The 19,004-nt window shown below is 46.2% G+C and overlaps 2 protein-coding genes across 12 annotated transcripts in view; one reads left to right on the forward strand and one right to left on the reverse strand.

The window, feature by feature from the left end:
* Positions 1-209: 209 nt before the first annotated feature.
* Positions 210-13,056, reverse strand: ANKS3 (ankyrin repeat and sterile alpha motif domain containing 3). 4 transcript variants are annotated; one of them, XM_015877426.2, is made up of 18 exons: positions 12,986-13,056; positions 10,986-11,095; positions 10,666-10,841; positions 10,196-10,394; positions 9,886-10,007; positions 9,372-9,453; positions 8,654-8,789; positions 8,220-8,378; positions 7,790-7,915; positions 7,165-7,280; positions 6,666-6,833; positions 6,043-6,167; positions 5,646-5,787; positions 4,895-5,067; positions 3,663-3,748; positions 2,687-2,770; positions 2,123-2,217; positions 210-1,928 (listed from the first exon to the last, which is right to left on the reverse strand). In XM_015877426.2, the coding sequence occupies exons 3-17, from the start codon at positions 10,833-10,835 to the stop codon at positions 2,135-2,137; spliced, it is 1,971 nt and encodes a 656-aa protein (XP_015732912.1). In that variant the 5' UTR covers positions 10,836-10,841; positions 10,986-11,095; positions 12,986-13,056; the 3' UTR covers positions 210-1,928; positions 2,123-2,134. The 4 variants fall into 4 exon arrangements, 3 of the variants coding, with proteins under 3 accessions (XP_015732912.1, XP_015732911.1, XP_015732913.1); XM_015877425.2 differs by having other exon boundaries at positions 9,886-10,076; XR_001558423.2 differs by lacking the exons at positions 210-1,928; positions 2,123-2,217 and adding an exon at positions 3,842-3,997 and having other exon boundaries at positions 2,753-2,770; positions 9,886-10,076.
* An 84-nt stretch (positions 13,057-13,140) lies between these two features.
* C14H16orf71 (chromosome 14 C16orf71 homolog) overlaps positions 13,141-19,004 on the forward strand; it is a 57,776-nt gene continuing 51,912 nt past the window's right edge. For 7 of the 8 annotated variants that reach the window (XM_015877415.2, XM_015877416.2, XM_015877419.2 and 4 more), the window contains exons 1-8: positions 13,141-13,234; positions 14,263-14,444; positions 15,025-15,150; positions 15,772-16,248; positions 16,552-16,654; positions 17,041-17,179; positions 17,730-17,876; positions 18,254-18,319. In XM_015877415.2, the coding sequence (XP_015732901.1) occupies positions 14,298-14,444; positions 15,025-15,150; positions 15,772-16,248; positions 16,552-16,654; positions 17,041-17,179; positions 17,730-17,876; positions 18,254-18,319 (1,205 nt within the window). In that variant the 5' untranslated portion in view covers positions 13,141-13,234; positions 14,263-14,297. The remainder of the gene's footprint in view (positions 13,235-14,262; positions 14,445-15,024; positions 15,151-15,771; positions 16,249-16,551; positions 16,655-17,040; positions 17,180-17,729; positions 17,877-18,253; positions 18,320-19,004) is intronic. The other variant, XM_015877418.2, reaches the window with a different exon arrangement.

A 19,004-nucleotide genomic window follows, 5' to 3' on the forward strand; every position in this document is an offset into this window, starting at 1 on the left:
CTTTGGCACTCATGCAGCAGAGCAGAGCACCTCCAAGATGAACCAGGCAGGGACTGGGAGACCACAGATAAAGCTGCCCCAGGACCCCGCAGCATTCAGCCCCCTGGTGTAGAAAGCTGGAAGCACTTCATACACCTGAAATAAATTAACAGGTTACAGACCCACAACTCCAACTCCCTCTGGAGAAACCCACACAGGAAGCACCAGAAACAGGTTTTCAGCTTTTATTGTTTTAGCTGAGTAACAAATGTCACACTTCATACGGACAGCTGGACTTGGGGTAGCACCAGACACCCTGCTGCTCACACAGCTGCCCGTTCAGCACTGAATACTGAATTACTGTCCTTAATGGAACACTACCATATACAACCCCACTCCTGGTGATCCCCCCCTGGGGCCTCTGGGCCCCTACAGAACCCATCCCATGGAACTCCCTTCTTCTTTCACACTTTCTGAGACTCTGGCCTACCCATACTCTATAAGAAGGAACAAAGGACAGGAGTTAAATGTGAGTAGGAAGCAACACACCCCAGCTGAGCACGCTGCCAAGCACATATGAGCTGCAGCACTGCGGGTGCACAGCACAGACCATACCCACCTCTGTGCCCCCAGGCAGCACAGTCAAACCAATGGCAGACTGAGCTCCAGCTCATCTGAATGGCTGCGGGCAGCCGATCGGGGGTGACAAGCTCAAAGGATGGAGCTGAGATGGATTTTTGTACTTTTTCTGGCCCTTAATCAGAGGTGCTGAAAGAGCACGCAGCTTCTTCCCAGAGAATAGATGGAGACTGTTCCAAATTCATCAAGGCCATCAGTCAGACAGAAGGTAATTCTCCCCCAGGACTCAGCAGGACACAGGGATGGAGTCACTGCAGTTCTGGAAGCCATTTTACACCCATGTAGCAGTCACCAGGGCCAATGTGGACTCGATGATCTCTGGAGGTCCCTTCCGACCCCTACAATTCCATCACTCCGTGATCCTTCGCGGAGCTCCATGAAATCAGGCTGTCCCCCTCAGGAGGCAGCCCCTTCCCCACACCTTTTGTTTGCCCTATGAAACTACACTGTGCTGCCAACACCAGAATGCCTTGGCAGGGCTCCATCCCAACACTGAAGCCTGAAAACTAAGAGCAGGCAGCAGCTGAGGACTGAAGCATGGCAGTATGGTTACATTTGGGAATGGATTTCTTTCATCCATCTCTACAGATCTATCCCTCAGTCCTTGTTTGGCCTGCCTTGGAACTCTGCTGCTTGCCAGAGGCAAAGCAGACCAAACAGTCTTGAACTTTTCCTCCTCTCTCATGTCTTTCCAGGGACACATCTGCTTTGCAACCACTGTCAGCACCAGGATCCTGGCACCAGCAGACCTGACCACTGGAGTCTGCTGCTTGTAAATGCTTGTCACAAAGCATCTGCCACAGAAAAGTTTTTCTGGTAGTAGAGACCATGATCAAAATGACCCCTGAATGGGCCAAGAATCTGAATTGAACCAAGGCAGGCTGAAGGGAACCACCGATGTGTCCTCCCCAAGGCCTCCAACACAATGTGGGAAAGGATAATTAGTAGATGGCTGTGGGCAGCTGCCAGCTTTCTAACACAATGTAGGTCTGAACAACAAAGGCTGCAGGAAGTTTAAGGCAAATAAATCCTTTGGGCTCAATGCTTCTTCTCTCAACTCGAACTTCTGGAACAAACAGCTCAGTCCTGGAAACCTAGAGGGGAACCAGGCCCAGAGAGCTGCTGTGTCTTTGTCCTCTGCCATCCCTTGATCTCCCAGGCATGTTCTGATGGCCGAGACCTCTGTCCACACATCTGCCAGCTGTCACAACACTCTCCACAGAGCTGCAGCACTGCCAGCACAGTCCTTGTGCTCATTCTCCCAGGCACGCTCAGGTTCCGGGTGGAACAGTCACCCGACGTCGGTATTCCTGCAGGCACCAGGAAAAACAGCTCAGTTACCCCTTCAGTGGAGCACAGAGACTGTGGATTTCCTGAATGAAAATCCCAGTTAAAGGCTATGGTAAGCACTGGGCACAAGCAGCAGACAGCTGTTACTTGCAGCAAGGAACAATGCCCCCCTCAAACCCACAGCCCTCTGTGGCTGCCCTCAGTCCCCACTCACCATCCTGCTTTGTTACGGCTCTAGCCAGCTCTGCGCACCCTGCCCTGGGGCCTGGAGCCTTTGGAGGTTTTGAGTTACCATCTGCAGAGCTTTTCCTGAGGGCAAAACAAAAGGAAAATGTCACTGTAAGCTGCATATAAGTCATTATAAGCTTGCAAGTGGTCAAGAACAGCTTGCAGACTGCTTTTCTGCCTTTACCCTTGGAGCTTTTAGAGCCATGAAACAAGAATGTGCCTGCTGCTGGGATAAGCTCCCATCTTCAGGGCACAGGGTTTCAGAACCCCTGCACCAGCAGCTCTGATTATTAGTAGGAAAGAAATGGGTTATGGATTCCTTTCTCTAAGACCAGACCTGTCAGCAGAGGATGAGGTAGAGCCCAACACCTGCAGTGAGAATTAAGTACAAGATGCCAGTGACAGCTTTATAGCTGGGAGACTTCCCTGGATGAGAGGGGGGTTACCAGGGGCCCCCAGCCCACACCTCTATGAAATAATCAAAACCCTGCCCTGCCAAACCTCCCCCCTCCAGCAGTCACTATGTGAGCAGAGTTCTCCCCCTCCTTACCCATTTCTCCCACACATTTCTCAAGGACAGCTGACAACTCAGGCAAACTCAGAGACTTCAAGGACGGCGGCCACCCATCCCGTGCTGTAAGAAAGAAACCACACATTCATCAGCATGTGGGCTCTCTGCAACAGACAAGGGTCTGGTGCTGCTGGGAAACGTGTACACCAAAGCTGTTTCAGTTATGGGTTGAGTCACAAGTGAAGAGAGATGGAATTGCTTGTGACAGAAATTGAGTATTTGTTTTCAAGCAACTCCACCACTTATGATTATATATTTCCCTCCCCCCCAAAGTACAGGTTAGATCACAAAGAAAGATCTTAAAGATTAACTGCAGCAGGCTGCAATCATCATCTCTGTACATCTCACTTCTACCATCCAATCAGCAAAGGACACTGCATCCAGGGCAGCGTGACTGTTTGCCAGCTCCCTGTGGTAAGGAGCTGCTGGGCCAACCCTGTCCAGTCACACACAGCAGTTTGCCTCAGTACGTGAGCAGCACAATCTCCCAGACCCAGCCTGAGAACCAACAACCATCCATCACTTTTGATTCAGACCCTGCTCCATTGCACAGTGCTGTAACACACCTGAGAGGCCCACATTACAGAGTAGGAAGGGGAAGCTACAGGCACATGAAGCAGGACTCACTGAGTGCCTGTGCTACAGCTTTGCCTTTGTAGCCAGAAACAACTGCCAGGTCTCAGGGCTTCCCACCTGCAAAGGACCAGAGCCTCCAGGAAATTCTGCTGCAGTGATGCTTTAGATGCTTTCCCCAGGCAAGACTCCTATGCTTAAGTGTTTAACCACTCATCTGTTCCCATACTATACCCAGGGTCACACTCAGCAGTAAAAGACAAGCATACAGCCTGCACTGGGCTCTCCTGCTGTATACTCACCCCCTGCACCTCTTTACCCACCCTGCACCCATTTTAGTTTAGAAGCTTTTCAATCCCCAGACACAGCACTCGACTCTCACCAGTTCCCAGCTGCCCCTTTGTGTCCAGCACTCTGCCAGTTGCCTGCTCTTGTGTCAGCCGGGAGGACAGCTCTGCTTGACAGGATCTGCCAAACAAGACAAATAAAGGCTGTTAGAAGTGGTCGCGATGCTTTCTGGAGCAGCATGCTGGTCTGTGCCCTCCTACATCCTGCAAGTACCTGCTTGGGATGCCGAGGGACCACATCTAACGCCCTGGGTTACAAACTGCTCCTTGTTCCTTCCCAGGAAGAGGAAGACGTGCCCCAGACAAAGCTCAGGGCGCTCTCCACTGTGCCCCATCTCCACAGCAATCTCTGCCCCTGTCCACAGAGGAGCTGCGGGGGGAGAAGAGAAGGAGGGGGCGGAGTGAGCAGGAGAAAGCCTAAGCCAGGGGCACCTGGTCTATATGAGATTCAAGCCCAATCCAGTGTTCCTAGCGGGCAAATGAAGCTATTTCAGGACAGGCATCGGGGCATGTGTAAAGTTTTGACTGATGTCACACCATCAGTTCAAACAGTGCAGCCTCAGCTCCTTAGTGGAAAAAGCACACTGGAAATATTACTCTGCTGTCCTTTGGAAGCCAAACCCAATCCCTGGCTGACCCTGCTGCCCTGTAGGGTTAGGAACTGTAGCAGTGGGACCAGCGTCACCTTCAGTCCCGCCAGCCAACATACCAGGGCCCATGACAGACCAGGAGTTCAGCCTGGGTGAGGAAAAAAGCACCAAAAAGGCAGCAAAGGATACATTATGAGGGAGGGGAAGATGGAACTCAAAGGCAGTGAGCAAAAACAGGGCACGTTTTTCTGTTAGGCATCAGAGGTAGGACACTGAAAGCCCTCTGATACTATTTGGAAGTTAGGAACTTTTGCATTCATGCAATCATCAAGCTACACCTCGCTAACCAGGTTTCATGTAAGCACAAATAAACTACTTCAGCCTTTGGTTTCAAAGGAGCTGAACACCTTCACCTTTGAGTTGGTACAGGAGCACTCAGCATCTCTGAATGGCCAGAACATTCATAATTCATGCATCTAAGGCTTGAACTCTATTCACACGGCTGTGATTTTCCACTAGAGAAGGTGGAAGAGGATTCAGAGATGGTTCAGATGTCTAGCAAGCTCTCCTGCCTCAAACTAGTAGTTACCTCTAAGAGTGCCAGTGTCTGATCTCTGCATTGCCCAAATCCCCATCTTCTCCATTAGCTTCAGTATTATTTTCTGGGAACAACTTACTTGATCTGGTCCAGCAAGACCCCAGCATCCTTGGTGACGGTCTGAGCCTCTCGGAGCTGGCACTGGACAGCATTCCAGGTCTCATCTCGCTCCATCAGACAGCTTTCTGCCACTGCACGTAGCTTCTGCTCCTGGCATACCTGGCCCTTCATCACTTCCACCTCTTCACACCTCTACAGCAGGGCAGAAAGGAACAGATGACTAAGCTGCAAGTACAGTACATCACTATCAAACACACCTGCTGACATCCCTCCATTATTTGATAGGGTCCCTATAAAAAGGACGCCAAAACCAATAGAAAGGAAGATCTCCACTGTTCATATGCTACAGATTCTATCCATGGAAAGACAAACTCAAAGCTACAATCTCCTCTTGCTCTCTATTTCCAAAGACATTCAGTTGATCCAATTTTCTATATTGATAGAAGCCTATCTGCTAATGACTGCCCAACTCCACATAAAGAAATGCTATCAAAAAAATAAAAGCAGGTATTCAATTCCACTCACCTTCCCACCCCTCCTCTCTGCTTTCAGAGAAAACAGATGAAAAGACTTTACAAGCATGAAACAGAGACAAAAGGAGTGAATATTTTGCTCTTATTAGATGAGTTATGTTCAGCAGACACAACAGATGTTGAGTAGGTCAGTTATTTGTTCTTTCACCCCAATCCATTAGAGGCAAAACATAGAAATATGTTGCTGAACACTCACTAGAGCATAACAAACCACTGAGCATCTCACGGCAGATTTACCTTATGCAGCTGAATGGCCAGTTCCTGCATCTCAGCTTCCAGCCGATCTGCATAGGCCAGCTCCAGGGCATCGCTGGGTGGCCGAGCATTGCTGTGCCATCGGGCAATAGCTGAAGTCATCTTCCTCTTGGGTCCAAACAGGCTGGTGGGAGAATGGCAAACTCAGGGAGCAAACACTGTACCACCTGTGCTCAGGCCCAGGATGACAGAAGGACCTCTGTAACCTCCTGCTTCCTTCCAGAAACACCCCCAACTAGAAACATGCTGCAGCCAAGAACTAAGGATATCACAGTTGTGTGGGAGGCTGCCTAATGAGAGAAGCACTCACCAACTAAGCTTTTTTGACCAGGTTGCATGTGTGGTTTTAGGCAGAAAGAACTACCTTACAGACACTCACGTGATGCCAATTTCCTTCAGATCACTTTCTGTGAGGGTCAGGAAGATGCGGAGGTCAACGTCTTGCTCTTCAAACACTTGCAGGTACTTCAGGCACCCAATTTGCTCAAGGAACGTTGCAAGGTCCTGCAGCACATAAAAACTATTTATATCACCACAAACAAAATCATAACCACCCCCCTCTTATCAGCAACATCATCTGCCTCATGTTGCTGCTATGTTGCTAGAACTTCAGAAGGCAGTCTTGAGTTTCTCTCATTAACTGTCCTTCTTTATAACCACAGGACACAAGAGGACTGGCCTACACATTGCAGTCATCACCTCTTGTGACAAGTGCAGAGAAGACAGATCAATCAGCACTTGCCCTAGACCCCATAATAGCCTCAAAGGGATCTGGAATACTTCTCCAAGCAAAAATAACCCCTAAACTGGCAGTTTTTCACACCAGAAATCACTTTCACAAGCATTTCTATTTGGGCAGTGGTTTGGCATCAAAACATTTTGGTGTCAGCTTTCCTTTTATCTGAGAAGGCCAAAAAAACAGCTTGGACAACCTTAAAGAACCCCCCCAAGCTCGTGACATGATCTGCATTACTTCAGAGATAGCCTTCTGTCCTTAGTTACCTGGGGTCCTGTATAGGCAGGGGGCTCAGGAAAGATGAGGTGCTGACTAGAGGCTCCAGCCTTTCCTGGGCAGTGGGTCCACTGACCATCACTGTTGCTGTAGCGGTTCTTGACCTTAAAGCTTTTGGCTTGTTTCCTACTAGGAGGACTGCCTGCATGGTCAGAATCCTGAAGAAAAAACAGGAAACAGAAGGTGAAGGATGGTCATGCAGAGATGCCAGGATCACTGTCTAACAAGTGTAGGCTTCAAGTCCACAGCTCTAAGTCCAGGCAGTAGTCCAAAACCAAGCAACAAAAGCTAAGACGCTATCAGAAAAGGTTGAGTCAAACCACCATCAAGATGGCAGCTTGTTATAGTATGACCATCTGTAATGGTGACGGGCTCCTACAATCCCGGCCTACGAAGTAGCACTACAGCCTCCTGTGGAGGTAGCAGGCTGTGGAAGGTTGACAGCACAGGCCAAGCCAAAGGTAGACAAAGGAAAGGGTACAACCTCACCTCATTGCTTTCCAAGGAGCCTTCACTGCTGACCCCCAGGGCTTTGGTCAGACATTCACTACTGCTGCTGCTACTCCTGACAGCTGCTAACTTATTGGTGAAGAAAATGTTATCCTCTGGAAAGGAATGGGGGGAAAAAAAACAACAAAAAGACCTTGAGGCTGCACTTGAATACATTCAATACAACTTAATACATTGAATACTTTCAATACTTCATTGTATTGTTTTACAAGAACAGAGAATGGTTGAGTTCAGAAGGGACCTCCTGAGGCTGCTCTGTCCAAAATCACACTGAAGACAATTAGAACCACATAGAGGAGCATATTCAAGGACAGAGACTCCACAGCTCCTCTGGACACTCTGCTCCAGCCTCAGACACTCACCCAGTAAGAAAGCACTTTCTTAAATTCAGAGGAAAACTCTTTCAGCTTGTCAAATGCAACAGCTTTCTGGCCACTAATATAGTGGTGTGATACTACAGACTCAGGTCAGAGGTGAAGATCCAGTAACCATTGCTGCCTATCAGTCTAAGGAGACTGGGAAGTGACAATGGAATCCAAGGGATGGGTCTCACCATCCAGTTGTGCACTGCAAGTCACATTATTTATTTAAGATAGTGACTTACCCCGGCTGCTGCTGCTCTCCACATCTTGCTCGTTAATTGGAGAGGTAACATCCCGGTTCCGGATATCATCAGCTTCGTAGCTGCCATCATCATTGAAGGTTACATAACCTTGAGGCAAGACTTGCTCTGTGTGCAAGAGGAGGAAAGAACAGAGGAATTAGGACGCAAGTTACCAGGGAGGTCCCAGCAGAAAGAGCAGTAGGTTGGGTATTGCATATAGTATCCCATTCATCAATACCCAGCTCAGACAAATGCATTCAGTGGGTTTCATTTTGTTGTTGTATAACCTTGTATGAAGTAGATAATTTTTTGTTTCTATAAAAGCCATGCATGAAAAACTCTAATGAAAAGATACTGTTGGCACAGAAATAGCTGTAAAGCACTTGAGAAACCATAAATGACTCTCAGGCAGGCTTCTAACTATTCCTACCATAGCAAGACTGCTTCTTTCCCCCAATTCCAACTGCTGTTATCTTAGCCAAAGCCTGGGGTCCATCATGGATGCTGGGACCCTTGGTCCTGCGAACAGGTCTCTGTCTCTGGGGGGCAGAACACGATTCATCTGAGGAGCTCAGCTCTTCGTACTTTCCTGTAGTCCAAAGAGAGATTGTTAGCAGCATGGTAATTCATGTACCTACTTACAACTGAGCCTACAAAAGCAACAGGAAATGTTATAAGAGAGGAGAGAGTTTAACTAGGTCAGAAAGGGGCCAGTAAACCACAACAAAAAAGCATTGGATCTCTGCCTTTTACATCCTCACAAACACTGGAAATTCCAGAACGGAGCAGCTAGTTTTACCCCTATCTATGTCATGCACCTATCTTCAGCTTCTATTTTAAAACAAGCAAACTAAAACCTGTTACCTGAACCCCTGCAGAAGACCTTGGGTACTGGGGCTGCATGCAAGTCTATCAACCCCACAATCTTTGTATGTCCATACTTCATAGCCAGTGTCCGCGCTGTGGCTCCAGCGTTATCTCTGGCATCTGCTTTCACCCCCTATAGGAAAACAAGCATTTGAAAAGCTCATAGCAGGTGTGTACTATGAAATAAGATATTCAGGACAGACAATTTGTCTCGGTTTCTCAACAACCCCCAAATGCCAAGTAGCCTACTTATACAGCTCTTGTGCATCACCAGTGGGAGCTAGCTGGCTTTTATCTGAATGCTTTGCATTGCTGCCTCCTTCTGGAAGTAAGCTGAACCATTAAATGAGATATTAAATTGTTTGGCACGAAGAAACACGAATGCCAATAAGCTTCAGGGCCAAGACAAGATATCCAGTAATTCAAGCATATAAGCCCATGCACACAGCAGAGATTACTGAATTAGCTGCTTCCTGATTCAGAAAGGATTCAGTCACATCAGACAGACCTTATTCCTGCTTGTTAAAGGCAAGCATTATACAATTAGAGTACTAGCCTTCACAAACAGATACTTTCAGAAATCTGGGGCTACAGATCAGAGATGACTTTCAAAGATCAAATGTAACACTGAGAAGATGGATATTAGTCTTGTGCTTCTTTCTCTGAGGGTCAGAACCGCAGATTTTCATTTATAGAGACCTGTTTGAACACTCACATGATTGAGAAGGTACTGAACAATTATCTCATGGCCAGAAGCAGCTGCTTCCATCAGAGGAGTATAACCATAAACAGGCTCCCTAGGGAGGGAAAACACACACAAGAGCTAAAATAATCAAAGATAAAACATGTTGTATTTGTTGACATACCATAATTGGCCTGACATACCCTCAGCCTTCACCTTTATCTGGTCACAAACTGTGTGATACATTGGCTATTCTACTGCATTCTGGCCTCTCTCAATAAATACAGAAACAAGATACTCCTGCAGCTGCATCCCTATCCCTCAGTGACAAAACCCCAGCACCTAGTGGAGCAAGAACCTCTTGCTGTTCTTAGGCAATTTAATGTGCACAAACATACAAGCAGATCTCAAGTCACAGTAATTCACTGCATGCTTCAGAAACGGAGTTCAGAATGTGTTGTGTCTGTTTTCTTTCAGTTTATTCCATAATTAAGCCAGCAATAAATCTAATCTCTCGACAGAAATTAAGCAATAGATTCTTCCTTACTTGCAGTTGGCATTCGCCCCGTTGTCGAGTAAGAACTTGACCATCTGCTGATGACCAGCACTGGTACAGTGAAATAAGGCAGTCCAACCATGAATATCTTTCATCTCCAGCTCTGCGCCTTGCTTCAAGAGAACAGAGAATGTTCTTAACTGCATCCCCTCTGTGCTGTGATACCAAGAGAGTTTAAATCCCTGTCAGGAAACCGGACTCAACTGAACAAATAACACACTGGTTGCAGCTGATTAAGAATCCTACTCTGTGCAGTTAGATCGTCTAGAACAGCTTTAGTTATTTCTTAAGGAATACACACCTGGAGAAGGAAGTAAGCAACGCTCTCATTTCCACAGCTGGAGGCTAACATGAGAGGAGTCTGCCCTTCTGGTGTTGGGATGTTCACATTCACTCCTGCCTCCAGCAGCAGGTGCACAACGGTGTCATGGCCAATGTAGGAAGCGTACATCAATGGAGTCCAGCCACCGCAATTCTTCTTATTTAAATCCACATCTCCACTAAATAACAAAAACAATTCAGCTGAATTACTGGCCCAGAGCTCACAGTAGATGCCTGTAGTCTCTGCTACAACCACTGTACTGAAAGAAGGGTTAAAAATCACTGAGTTTTGAGTCAGCAGGCTTGGCCCTCCACAACTTTGTGCCTAAGAACATATGCAGAATTCTATGGGGTTGCCCCTGTTGCAAAGTTAGACAGACCTACATAGCAGAGGAAGAACCTGAAGTCACTGAGAACAGCTGAGCTGTGCCCTCTCCAACCCCTCCTTACCGCTGAATACACTCCTGCACCACTTCATACTGGCCGATGGAAGAGGCTGTGTGTAAATCCAGGGGAACATCCAGTTCTTCCCGACAGAGCATCTGACCAACCCCGTGCCACATGGAAAGACTGCGGCTCAGCAGCTCGGACTCGCTGGCTTCGTCACTCAGCTCTGACATTCTGCCCTGAATAAACAAAGCAAAGCAAAACTTCTACATGGCTGACTTCTGATTTCCACAGAATCCTGCATCACCTCTCAGCTCTGCAGCCCCAATTACACCAGGCTTGGAACATGAGGTCAGCTCAGATGCAGAACTTCAAATTCCTACCTTTACTTTGATCCCCTCCTTATCCTGATGTGGTCTGAAGAATTAAGGCTTGTCAAGGAGTTTTGGAGGCAGTTCTTTCTTGCAGAAGAAGACTCTGAGATTTGAATACACTGGAAAACAAAAGCAAATAATACTAAAAACATCTTTCAAATCACATTTTAAGATGTCAGAAAGCCTGGCCTTATCTCCTCCAATTGTGATTAGAATATACCCAAGGCAGCTTTGGATATTTACATGAAGAGAAGACATTAAACTCCTACTGAAGTGCTTTGAGCAGCAGTGCACCTGCCCCATTGCTAGCTGAGCACATCCATGTTCTGCAGACAGTAACTTAATTATAAAAGCTAGGACCATTTCAGGGCTGTCTGAAAGGTTTATTTCACCATCCACAGCCTTGGGGAACAATTGTTTATTAATCATTTTAATTACTCATTGGAGAGTTTTCTTGTTTAGTACTTCATAAAGAGCTCTTGTACACAGACACATCCATCATCTGAGGTCTTCAAGCTGTGGTTTCAGGCCACATCTGTGTCAACCCAATGACAAGCGCTTTCTCAGCCCTGCAGCCTCATTGCCTCCCATGCACGACTTCTGGGGTTTGATGGATCCCACCACACATTACAGAGGGCAGCTAAGCTAACAGAGACACTTCCTACCTGATAACTTCTTACCAGTTTAACTCCTCAGACTGATTCATACAAGGGACCTATGAATGCTACATCAGACAGAATAAGCTTTTCAGGAGCAGCTGCTCTTTTATCACCTCAGCCGTAACAGTAGAAAGCAAACATGTTTTTGAGAAGAAGCAAGAGACTTTCCTGCAAACACCAGCCCCTTTTATGACACCATAAACAAAAGTCCTTTAACTCCAACCTCTTCACTTCCCATCTGACTTTTTCCTCCCACACTTTACTTCCTTTCCCCCCCTCAACCCCTTCATTGATTTGTTATGGTCACAGAAGACCCGTCCTTTCTTCCTAATCAGCGCGTGTTAGTAATAAATAATTCCTTTCTCAAGGTATCTGCAAGTTCACCTAATAACAGCAAATCCTATGCATCACACCAGTGGCATAAGCCTTGTGCAGGAACACACAGGGCTAAACAAAAACACAGGAATTCCTGCATAAGTAAAAGCAGAACGTAACAAAGATTAACACGATGGAAGGGTGATACAGGAGTGTAGCAGCAAAGGGACGAACCCAAAGGGAAAGGTGTTACAAAGGAGAAGGTTCTTACCTGTCTCTGGATACCTATGGCCACAGGGAAAGCTCCACAAAGGAGTCTCCCCAACCAGAGACCCTCCCCTAGTGGCAGCCAGACTTTCAATGGGGTCTAAGAGATGAACAGCCAGGCTCCACTCCTGGTCACACAACTGAACCACCTCCACTGTGCTCCCAGGGCTGAGCAGCTCCTTTCTACAGGTGCTCAACCAGCAGCTGTGCCCTGACTCAATTTACCACACACAGCCACACTCGGATGGGTTACCACTATAGATCTGATGGTTAAAATAGACTAGATATCACTACACTTACATATCCTCCCATATAACCCCATATCCCCCCCATATAACCCCATATCCCCCCCATATCCCCCCATATAACCCCATATCCCCTCTATCCCCCCGGTCTCAGGAACTGACACCCATTAGAAGCTCCGCCTCTCTCAGGAACTGACACCCATTAGAAGCTCCCCTCAGCCCCATGGGCCTCCATTCAATACACCATCACCTCATTAACCCCCATCACCTCATTAACACCCATCACCTCACCAAGGCCTAGAGCCTCACCTCACAGCAGACCGCCCACCCCACACTGCTCTGTCTCAGGGGCCCTCAGGAGAGCAGGCCGGGCCTACACCCAGCACAGCGGAGTGAAAGGCCCTGACAGCTCCGTTTTAGGACACAGCGAAGCTCTATGAGGCCCAAAGCTGGTCCCACACATTGCTATACACATATAGGCCCCGTGCGGGGAACACACCGCACCACGAACCGCACCACTCACCTGCCCGCCCGGTGGGCTCCGAACCCGGAAGTGCACGCAAAGAACGCCGGGAACTTCCGCCCCAATCGCCCCCTCAGGACTACAAGTTCCAAGAGTCTCCGCGGCGGAAGAGAAGCCACGCCCACAGGCAGCGGACCAATAGATGATTCCTCTCTCAAAGGGGCGGGACGTCGAGCAGCCAATGGGATACGAGCGCTGAGGCAGGGCGGGTGCTTGCAGTGTGCGTTACGGTGCGTGGCGGTGGCTGAGGTAGGGGGGGAATAGGCCTAGAGGGGTGTAGTGCTGTGCTCCCGCTGCGTGTTCTGCCCCATTTAGCAGCTATTTCTCTTCCTCTCGCCCTGCTCTTGTGCTCGGGACACTCGTGGGGCCGCTCGGGGGCGCCCAAAGGCCGCTGTGAGGGCAGCAAGGCCGGGCCGGGCCGCGCGGCTCGTGTTGCCATGGCAGCAGGCGCTGGTTGGTGTGCGCATGCGCAGCGCTCGCCGCCATCTTGGAGCTGTTGGTACCGTCCCAAAGGTGATGGTGTTTAATAGGGACGGAACCGATGGGAGCCTGTGTTTGGTGCCCAGAAACCACAATGCGAGGAGAAACCTTAAAAATACTTTAACATCAGGGTCCAGGAGCTTGTCTGCTCTCAGCTCACAGAATCACAGAATGACCCGGCTTGGAAGGGACCTCAAGGATCATGTAGTTCCAACCCCCCTGCCTGGCAGGGCCACCAAACATACACATTTACTAGATCAGGCTGCCCAGGAGACCCCATAGAGACCCATAGATCGACCCATAGACCCCATAGAGACCATAGATCGACCCATAGACCCCATAGAGACCCATAGACCCCATAGAGACCCCATAGACCCCATAGATCCCCAGTAGATCAGGTTACCCAGGGCCCTGTCCAACCTGGCCTTGAACACCTCCAAGGACGGGGCATCCACAACCTCCCTGGGCAGCCTGTTCCAGGACCTAACCACTCTCCAGCTGTTCTGATATAAACGCAGTGAAAAGCAGCCATCAGCAACCAATTCACCTGTCATTTCATTTATGAGGAGGGGAACGTGAGAGAAACAGGAAAGAAAGGAGCAACTAAGGGCAGCCAGCCCTTCCTACAGCACAGGCTGTGAGAACGGCCTTTCCTAAGGGACGACATGCCCACCATAGGAGCACTGGCTTTCCTAAGGGATTATATGCCCACCATAGGAGCACTGAAGGTTTTGCTGACCCCAAACACACACGATTTGTCCTTGCTCTGTCCTGATGTTTTGCTTTTCTCTCCTGAGGTTTACTTTCATTTGGCGGAAGGTTGGATGTTTAAATGGCCTCAGAAGGGCAAAGTGAGGATGCTGAGCATCTGTCTGAGCCTCCTATAGTTCCTACTTGGTTTAACAACTCATTTCGATGGGGAGACATTCTTGCTGCAGTGAAAGACCATCTCCCGTCTCTGGACTCTGATTCTTCTACAGTAAGCATGGTTTTCTACAGTTGAGGGTCTCAGGAAAGTCATATTCATGAAGTCTTTGTGGTCCATTGGAAAAACATTTGGCAGATATTGGATCCCTGGGTTCTACTTATTTCTCACGAAACCACATTGATTTCTGTTCTTCGGTTCTATCTGCAAAGAAACACAATTCTGTTAACCTTTCAATATAAAGCATGAGATTTATAGACATTGAGAGGTATTTTTCACCCTGACGTGTTATTTTACTTGCTGGGTCCTAATGGCTGGGACAGGCTGCCTGTTGACAGCTAAAGACCTCTGCTCACAGGGCATGATATTTTAGTTACTTAGAGCAACCATTGCTTTTTAATATGTGTTTATGCAGTTTAGATTTAGGGCCAGCACTCAGGGATGATTTCTAGTTATTCTTGTTCTAAATGCTTACAAAAAAGTCCTGACAAAGTGATAGTTTTGTATCTTTGTACCAAGTAACCATTTATAACTCTAAGTGGTGGTCGAAGTGGTGACAACATGAGTTTGTCACCACAAAATGGTGAAAGTCACATTTTCAGTCTTTCATTTAACTTCTCTTTTTTGTTGATAGTCTGACTGTGAGAGTGATGAGGAGCTTTTCATCTTCCATCGAGACCAACCCAACTTGATTCCTGACCTGTCAGATGAGCTACTGGAGTTTTCCCTGGAAGACTCATATGAGCAGGTTATGACTGCTGTATGCAGGCTGTATTACTGGCTGTATTACTGTAAACCTACTCTTCCAACCACCAATTTCTAGTCAGATCATACAGATATGTATAGGCTGACAACTGCATCAGGTTCTGAAGGAAGATGTTACTCATTGACCCTATAGACCTTTCTGTAATCAGCCCAGTGCTGGAAAGTTACCTGCAGCTCAGCTGCTGAGGGGTTCTACCTGCAGTCTGTGCATTAACAGTAGCACTGCTATGGCTTCTAAGTTTTTGAGGGTTTGAAATAGTTTCAGCCATTACTTGATGTATATAGAATAATAATCACTATGACAGTATATTAATGAGGATCAGTATGAAGCTTATCTCTTGTACTGCTATACAATAGCAATACAATTGCTATTTTGTTTACAATACATCTGCAGTGAAGAAGGCATATAAATTTCAAGAATGTTTAGCACATCCTGACGCTGAAGTGTTTGCAAAGTGAGGTCTTACTGTTCAGTGTGACGGACATGGTGTGTGCTGTTACCAGATGGTGTCTGAGCTAGAGCTGCTATCTGCCAATCATTTGGTTTGGTTTAGTGTCAGCTCCTATAGGTCAGGAGATGTGACTTTTTACATGTATGTATTTTCTTCACTGGTAGAAAGCAGAAGGAAATAAGTGGAATGGAGATCTGAAGAATCTTGGCCATCAGGAAAAAACAGATGGTGCCCAAGTCATTGCAAAAGAATATGTTCAAGTGATTAAAGATGAGGCTTCCAAACTTTCCAGCCATACTGAAGAAATTCCAAGCCAAAAGGAAGCTGTTCTTGAAGGGTATCTTGCAGATTCCACAGATGGACTTGAAGAGGAAAAACCAGGAAGGCAACAGGCCAGGGAAAAAGGGAACTCTTGCCTTAATACATCATTATTACTGGAGGAACTGTGCAATAAAAAAGAGACAAGAAAGCTGATAGAGACAAAGATACTCTCAAAAATATTTCTAGAACCATCATCAGGCCACTCTGAGCTAAATAATAAACCTCCCTCAAGTGGCATTAGCAAAAGTCTAGAAAGAAATGCTAAAGAAGAAAGTTCTGCAGCTGACCGTCTTCAAGAACTAACCTGTCTGTCAGTGCAGGTAGGTGGCCCAAACAGTTTCATAGAGCACTGCTCATTCAGTATAGAAGCTACTGCATTGCTTCAAGAGTTCTACCAAAACAAGAAACCCAAATGCCAAATTCTGCACGTCAGCATTTTGTTGCTTTTGTTGATGTCCTGAATTTGGGTTTTCTTGGGTTGTGTGCTATGCAACCTACCAAGAAGCTGTCTTTGTCTCATGGAGACGCTCCTACATGCCCATAATGGTAGCAAAAGCTTTTATTTTGTAGCAGCCTTTTGATGGTGATTTTTTTTTTCCATCTCAAATCTGGTTGTCTTTCAGAACACTGAGAACTGGGATCTAGACAAGACTTCTGCAGAGCTGAAGCAGCAGAAAAATGCACATAATACTCATGCAGGAATAGCCTTCTCCTCAGCAGATTATGGTAATGCTGTTAATCTAATAAAAGCAACTATATTAAAAATATAAGTAAAAACAAGTAAAACTTGGTTTCATATGTTTGTCATTCCCTGCTACATCATCTTGAATGTTGTGATCCTAGTGAGTTATTTTGCTTTCTAATTTCTTTAAAACACAAAGCTTCCTCTGGGTCTTATTTTTGTTGCTTGGAATTTGTGTTTTGTGGCCTATAATGGCCTAGGACAAGATGGAAGTTTGAAGTGAGTTTCATCAGAGCTGGATGACAGCGGTGTCTTTATCCTTCCCTTTCTCTCTGGTTGTAGAGAAGGGTACAATGGTGAAAGGATACGTTAGGAAGTCCAATGGCAGAAGACCAAAAATGACTGTATTTTTCTTACTGTTCTTCTGTAGTAACCTTCAGAGGTAGATCTGAAAAGCAGCTCATGGAAAAACTGGAAGAGCTGTGTGACAGGCAGTCCCGGACACTGTTTTCACACTGCAGGTGGCCGTCAGCCAAAATCTCCATTCAAGAAGAGCAAGAGAACAAGAAGTAGGTCCTTCCCTCCAGTTGTCATATACAGTAGGTAGCTGTCATTAGCAGTAGAAGCTCACGGTGCTTTTCTCTTGTAGTTGGAATATGCTACAGTGGCATTTAAGGTGAAAATTAAGGCTTGGTGATTTATGTAAGTTACATTTTTTTTTTTTTTTAATGCTCTGTAGGATAAAATGGAGTTGCCAAAGGAGGCAGAGAGGAAAAAGGGGCCTGTTTTTGCTGATTGACACTGGGCTCTTTTCAGACTTATAAGTTCTTTGGTACTGTAACTGCCTTCCTTTTGTTCTACAGAGTAGTTTTACATTGTCAGCTTTTAAGAACTAAATATCCTTCATCATGCTGCCAGTGGTCTATATTCCTAGGGGGAGCCTGAATCTTTGAGTTCAGTTCTGAAAAGTGATGGATAGTAGGCAGGAGCAGAATGTGTCTGCAGTAGCTGAGCACTAAGCTCCTTTCACAATCCAATTTTTATTGTAATCCATGCCCTGCAGGACATCTTGTCTTGATAAGGTACAGGAAATGCTGAAACAGTGTTTTCTGTACTTAGGGATGTTGCCTTCCTCTCATCTTCACCAAGCTCTCTGAGGATGGATACAGTGAGATTGCAGTGCCTGCCAGAGCCTCCAACTGTGTACATAGATTTAAGAGATGCTGAACCACAGAAGTCAGTAACATTCTCTGATGAGAAACAGAGGTAAATTCTAGCTTTATTATTAGTGAGAAGTCAGTAGTAATCAGTGGAAAACTGAAACCTTCTCTCTGCATCTCATTCTTGTGAAATGTAACTTCCACATCTCTGTGACCTTAGTAGGAAAGCAGGATCCTCTTCAGGATGCATGTTTATGAGGAACCTTTTTGATGAAGAGCCAAGTGTAGCTAACGTGTCATGATCTAGAGTTGCTTGAGTGTTTTATTTCTAGAATAATAAAATTAGGCTCTATCAATAAGACCTAGAAGTCTGCCCTACGAGTCTCTCCTCTTTCTCCTGATGGCCCTAAACTTGAATCTTGGAAATGACTAAAAGTCAACGCTCAGTTTGAACACTGTCCAATTTATTAATTTATTTCATAGTGCAGGTGACAGCTCCACTGATGAAGATGAGACTATGACTGTTATGGACAAAGAAGAAAGGGAAATGTAAGATTCTTTACCTTGGCCATTATTCAAGTGACATGGTAGTTAACTCTTTCTGAAACCAAATAGTAATTAGAGTGAGAGCTCATGTATGAAAGTGTCTCTGTTTCTCATATTTACATCAGAAGTGTCTGGCCTAATAACGAAAATGTTTCAATCTGGACTTAGAGTTCTCTTGCATGGTAAAGATACGGGAGTTAGAAACCAACTGTCAATGTGTGAAACAGTATAGCACCTTGCATCTTTACAGCTGCATGACAACAAGTTAAAGAAAGTAGACATGCATGGCTCGGAAACCTGACTCTTTCTATAGGCAGGTTTGAGTGACGTGAGAACTGTTTTACATTTTACAAGACTCAAAACCTAACTTCCCAAATGTTGTAGGGAATTGACTCAGCCATGCCTTTATTTTTAGAAATCATAAAGTAAGCTAGAATGTTGATTTAAGTGTGTTGAATACGTTGTGTGGGATGGGATGCTCACAGCTCCCTTTAATTGTTCTTCTATATGTTCTTCTATACAGTTATGGAATCCTAAACTGTAGATTCTTTAATAGGCACGGATGCCAGCCCTTTCCTGTTACTAAATTCAGGCCTTGATTCATACTTATAGGTAGTTATTCATCCATTTAATGTGAAGTAGGTATGTCAGATTTTAAATATCTTACTGCGTTTATACTGCTATATTT

This window comes from Coturnix japonica, chromosome 14 (genome assembly GCF_001577835.2).
Source record: "Coturnix japonica isolate 7356 chromosome 14, Coturnix japonica 2.1, whole genome shotgun sequence".
NCBI lineage: Eukaryota > Metazoa > Chordata > Aves > Galliformes > Phasianidae > Coturnix > Coturnix japonica.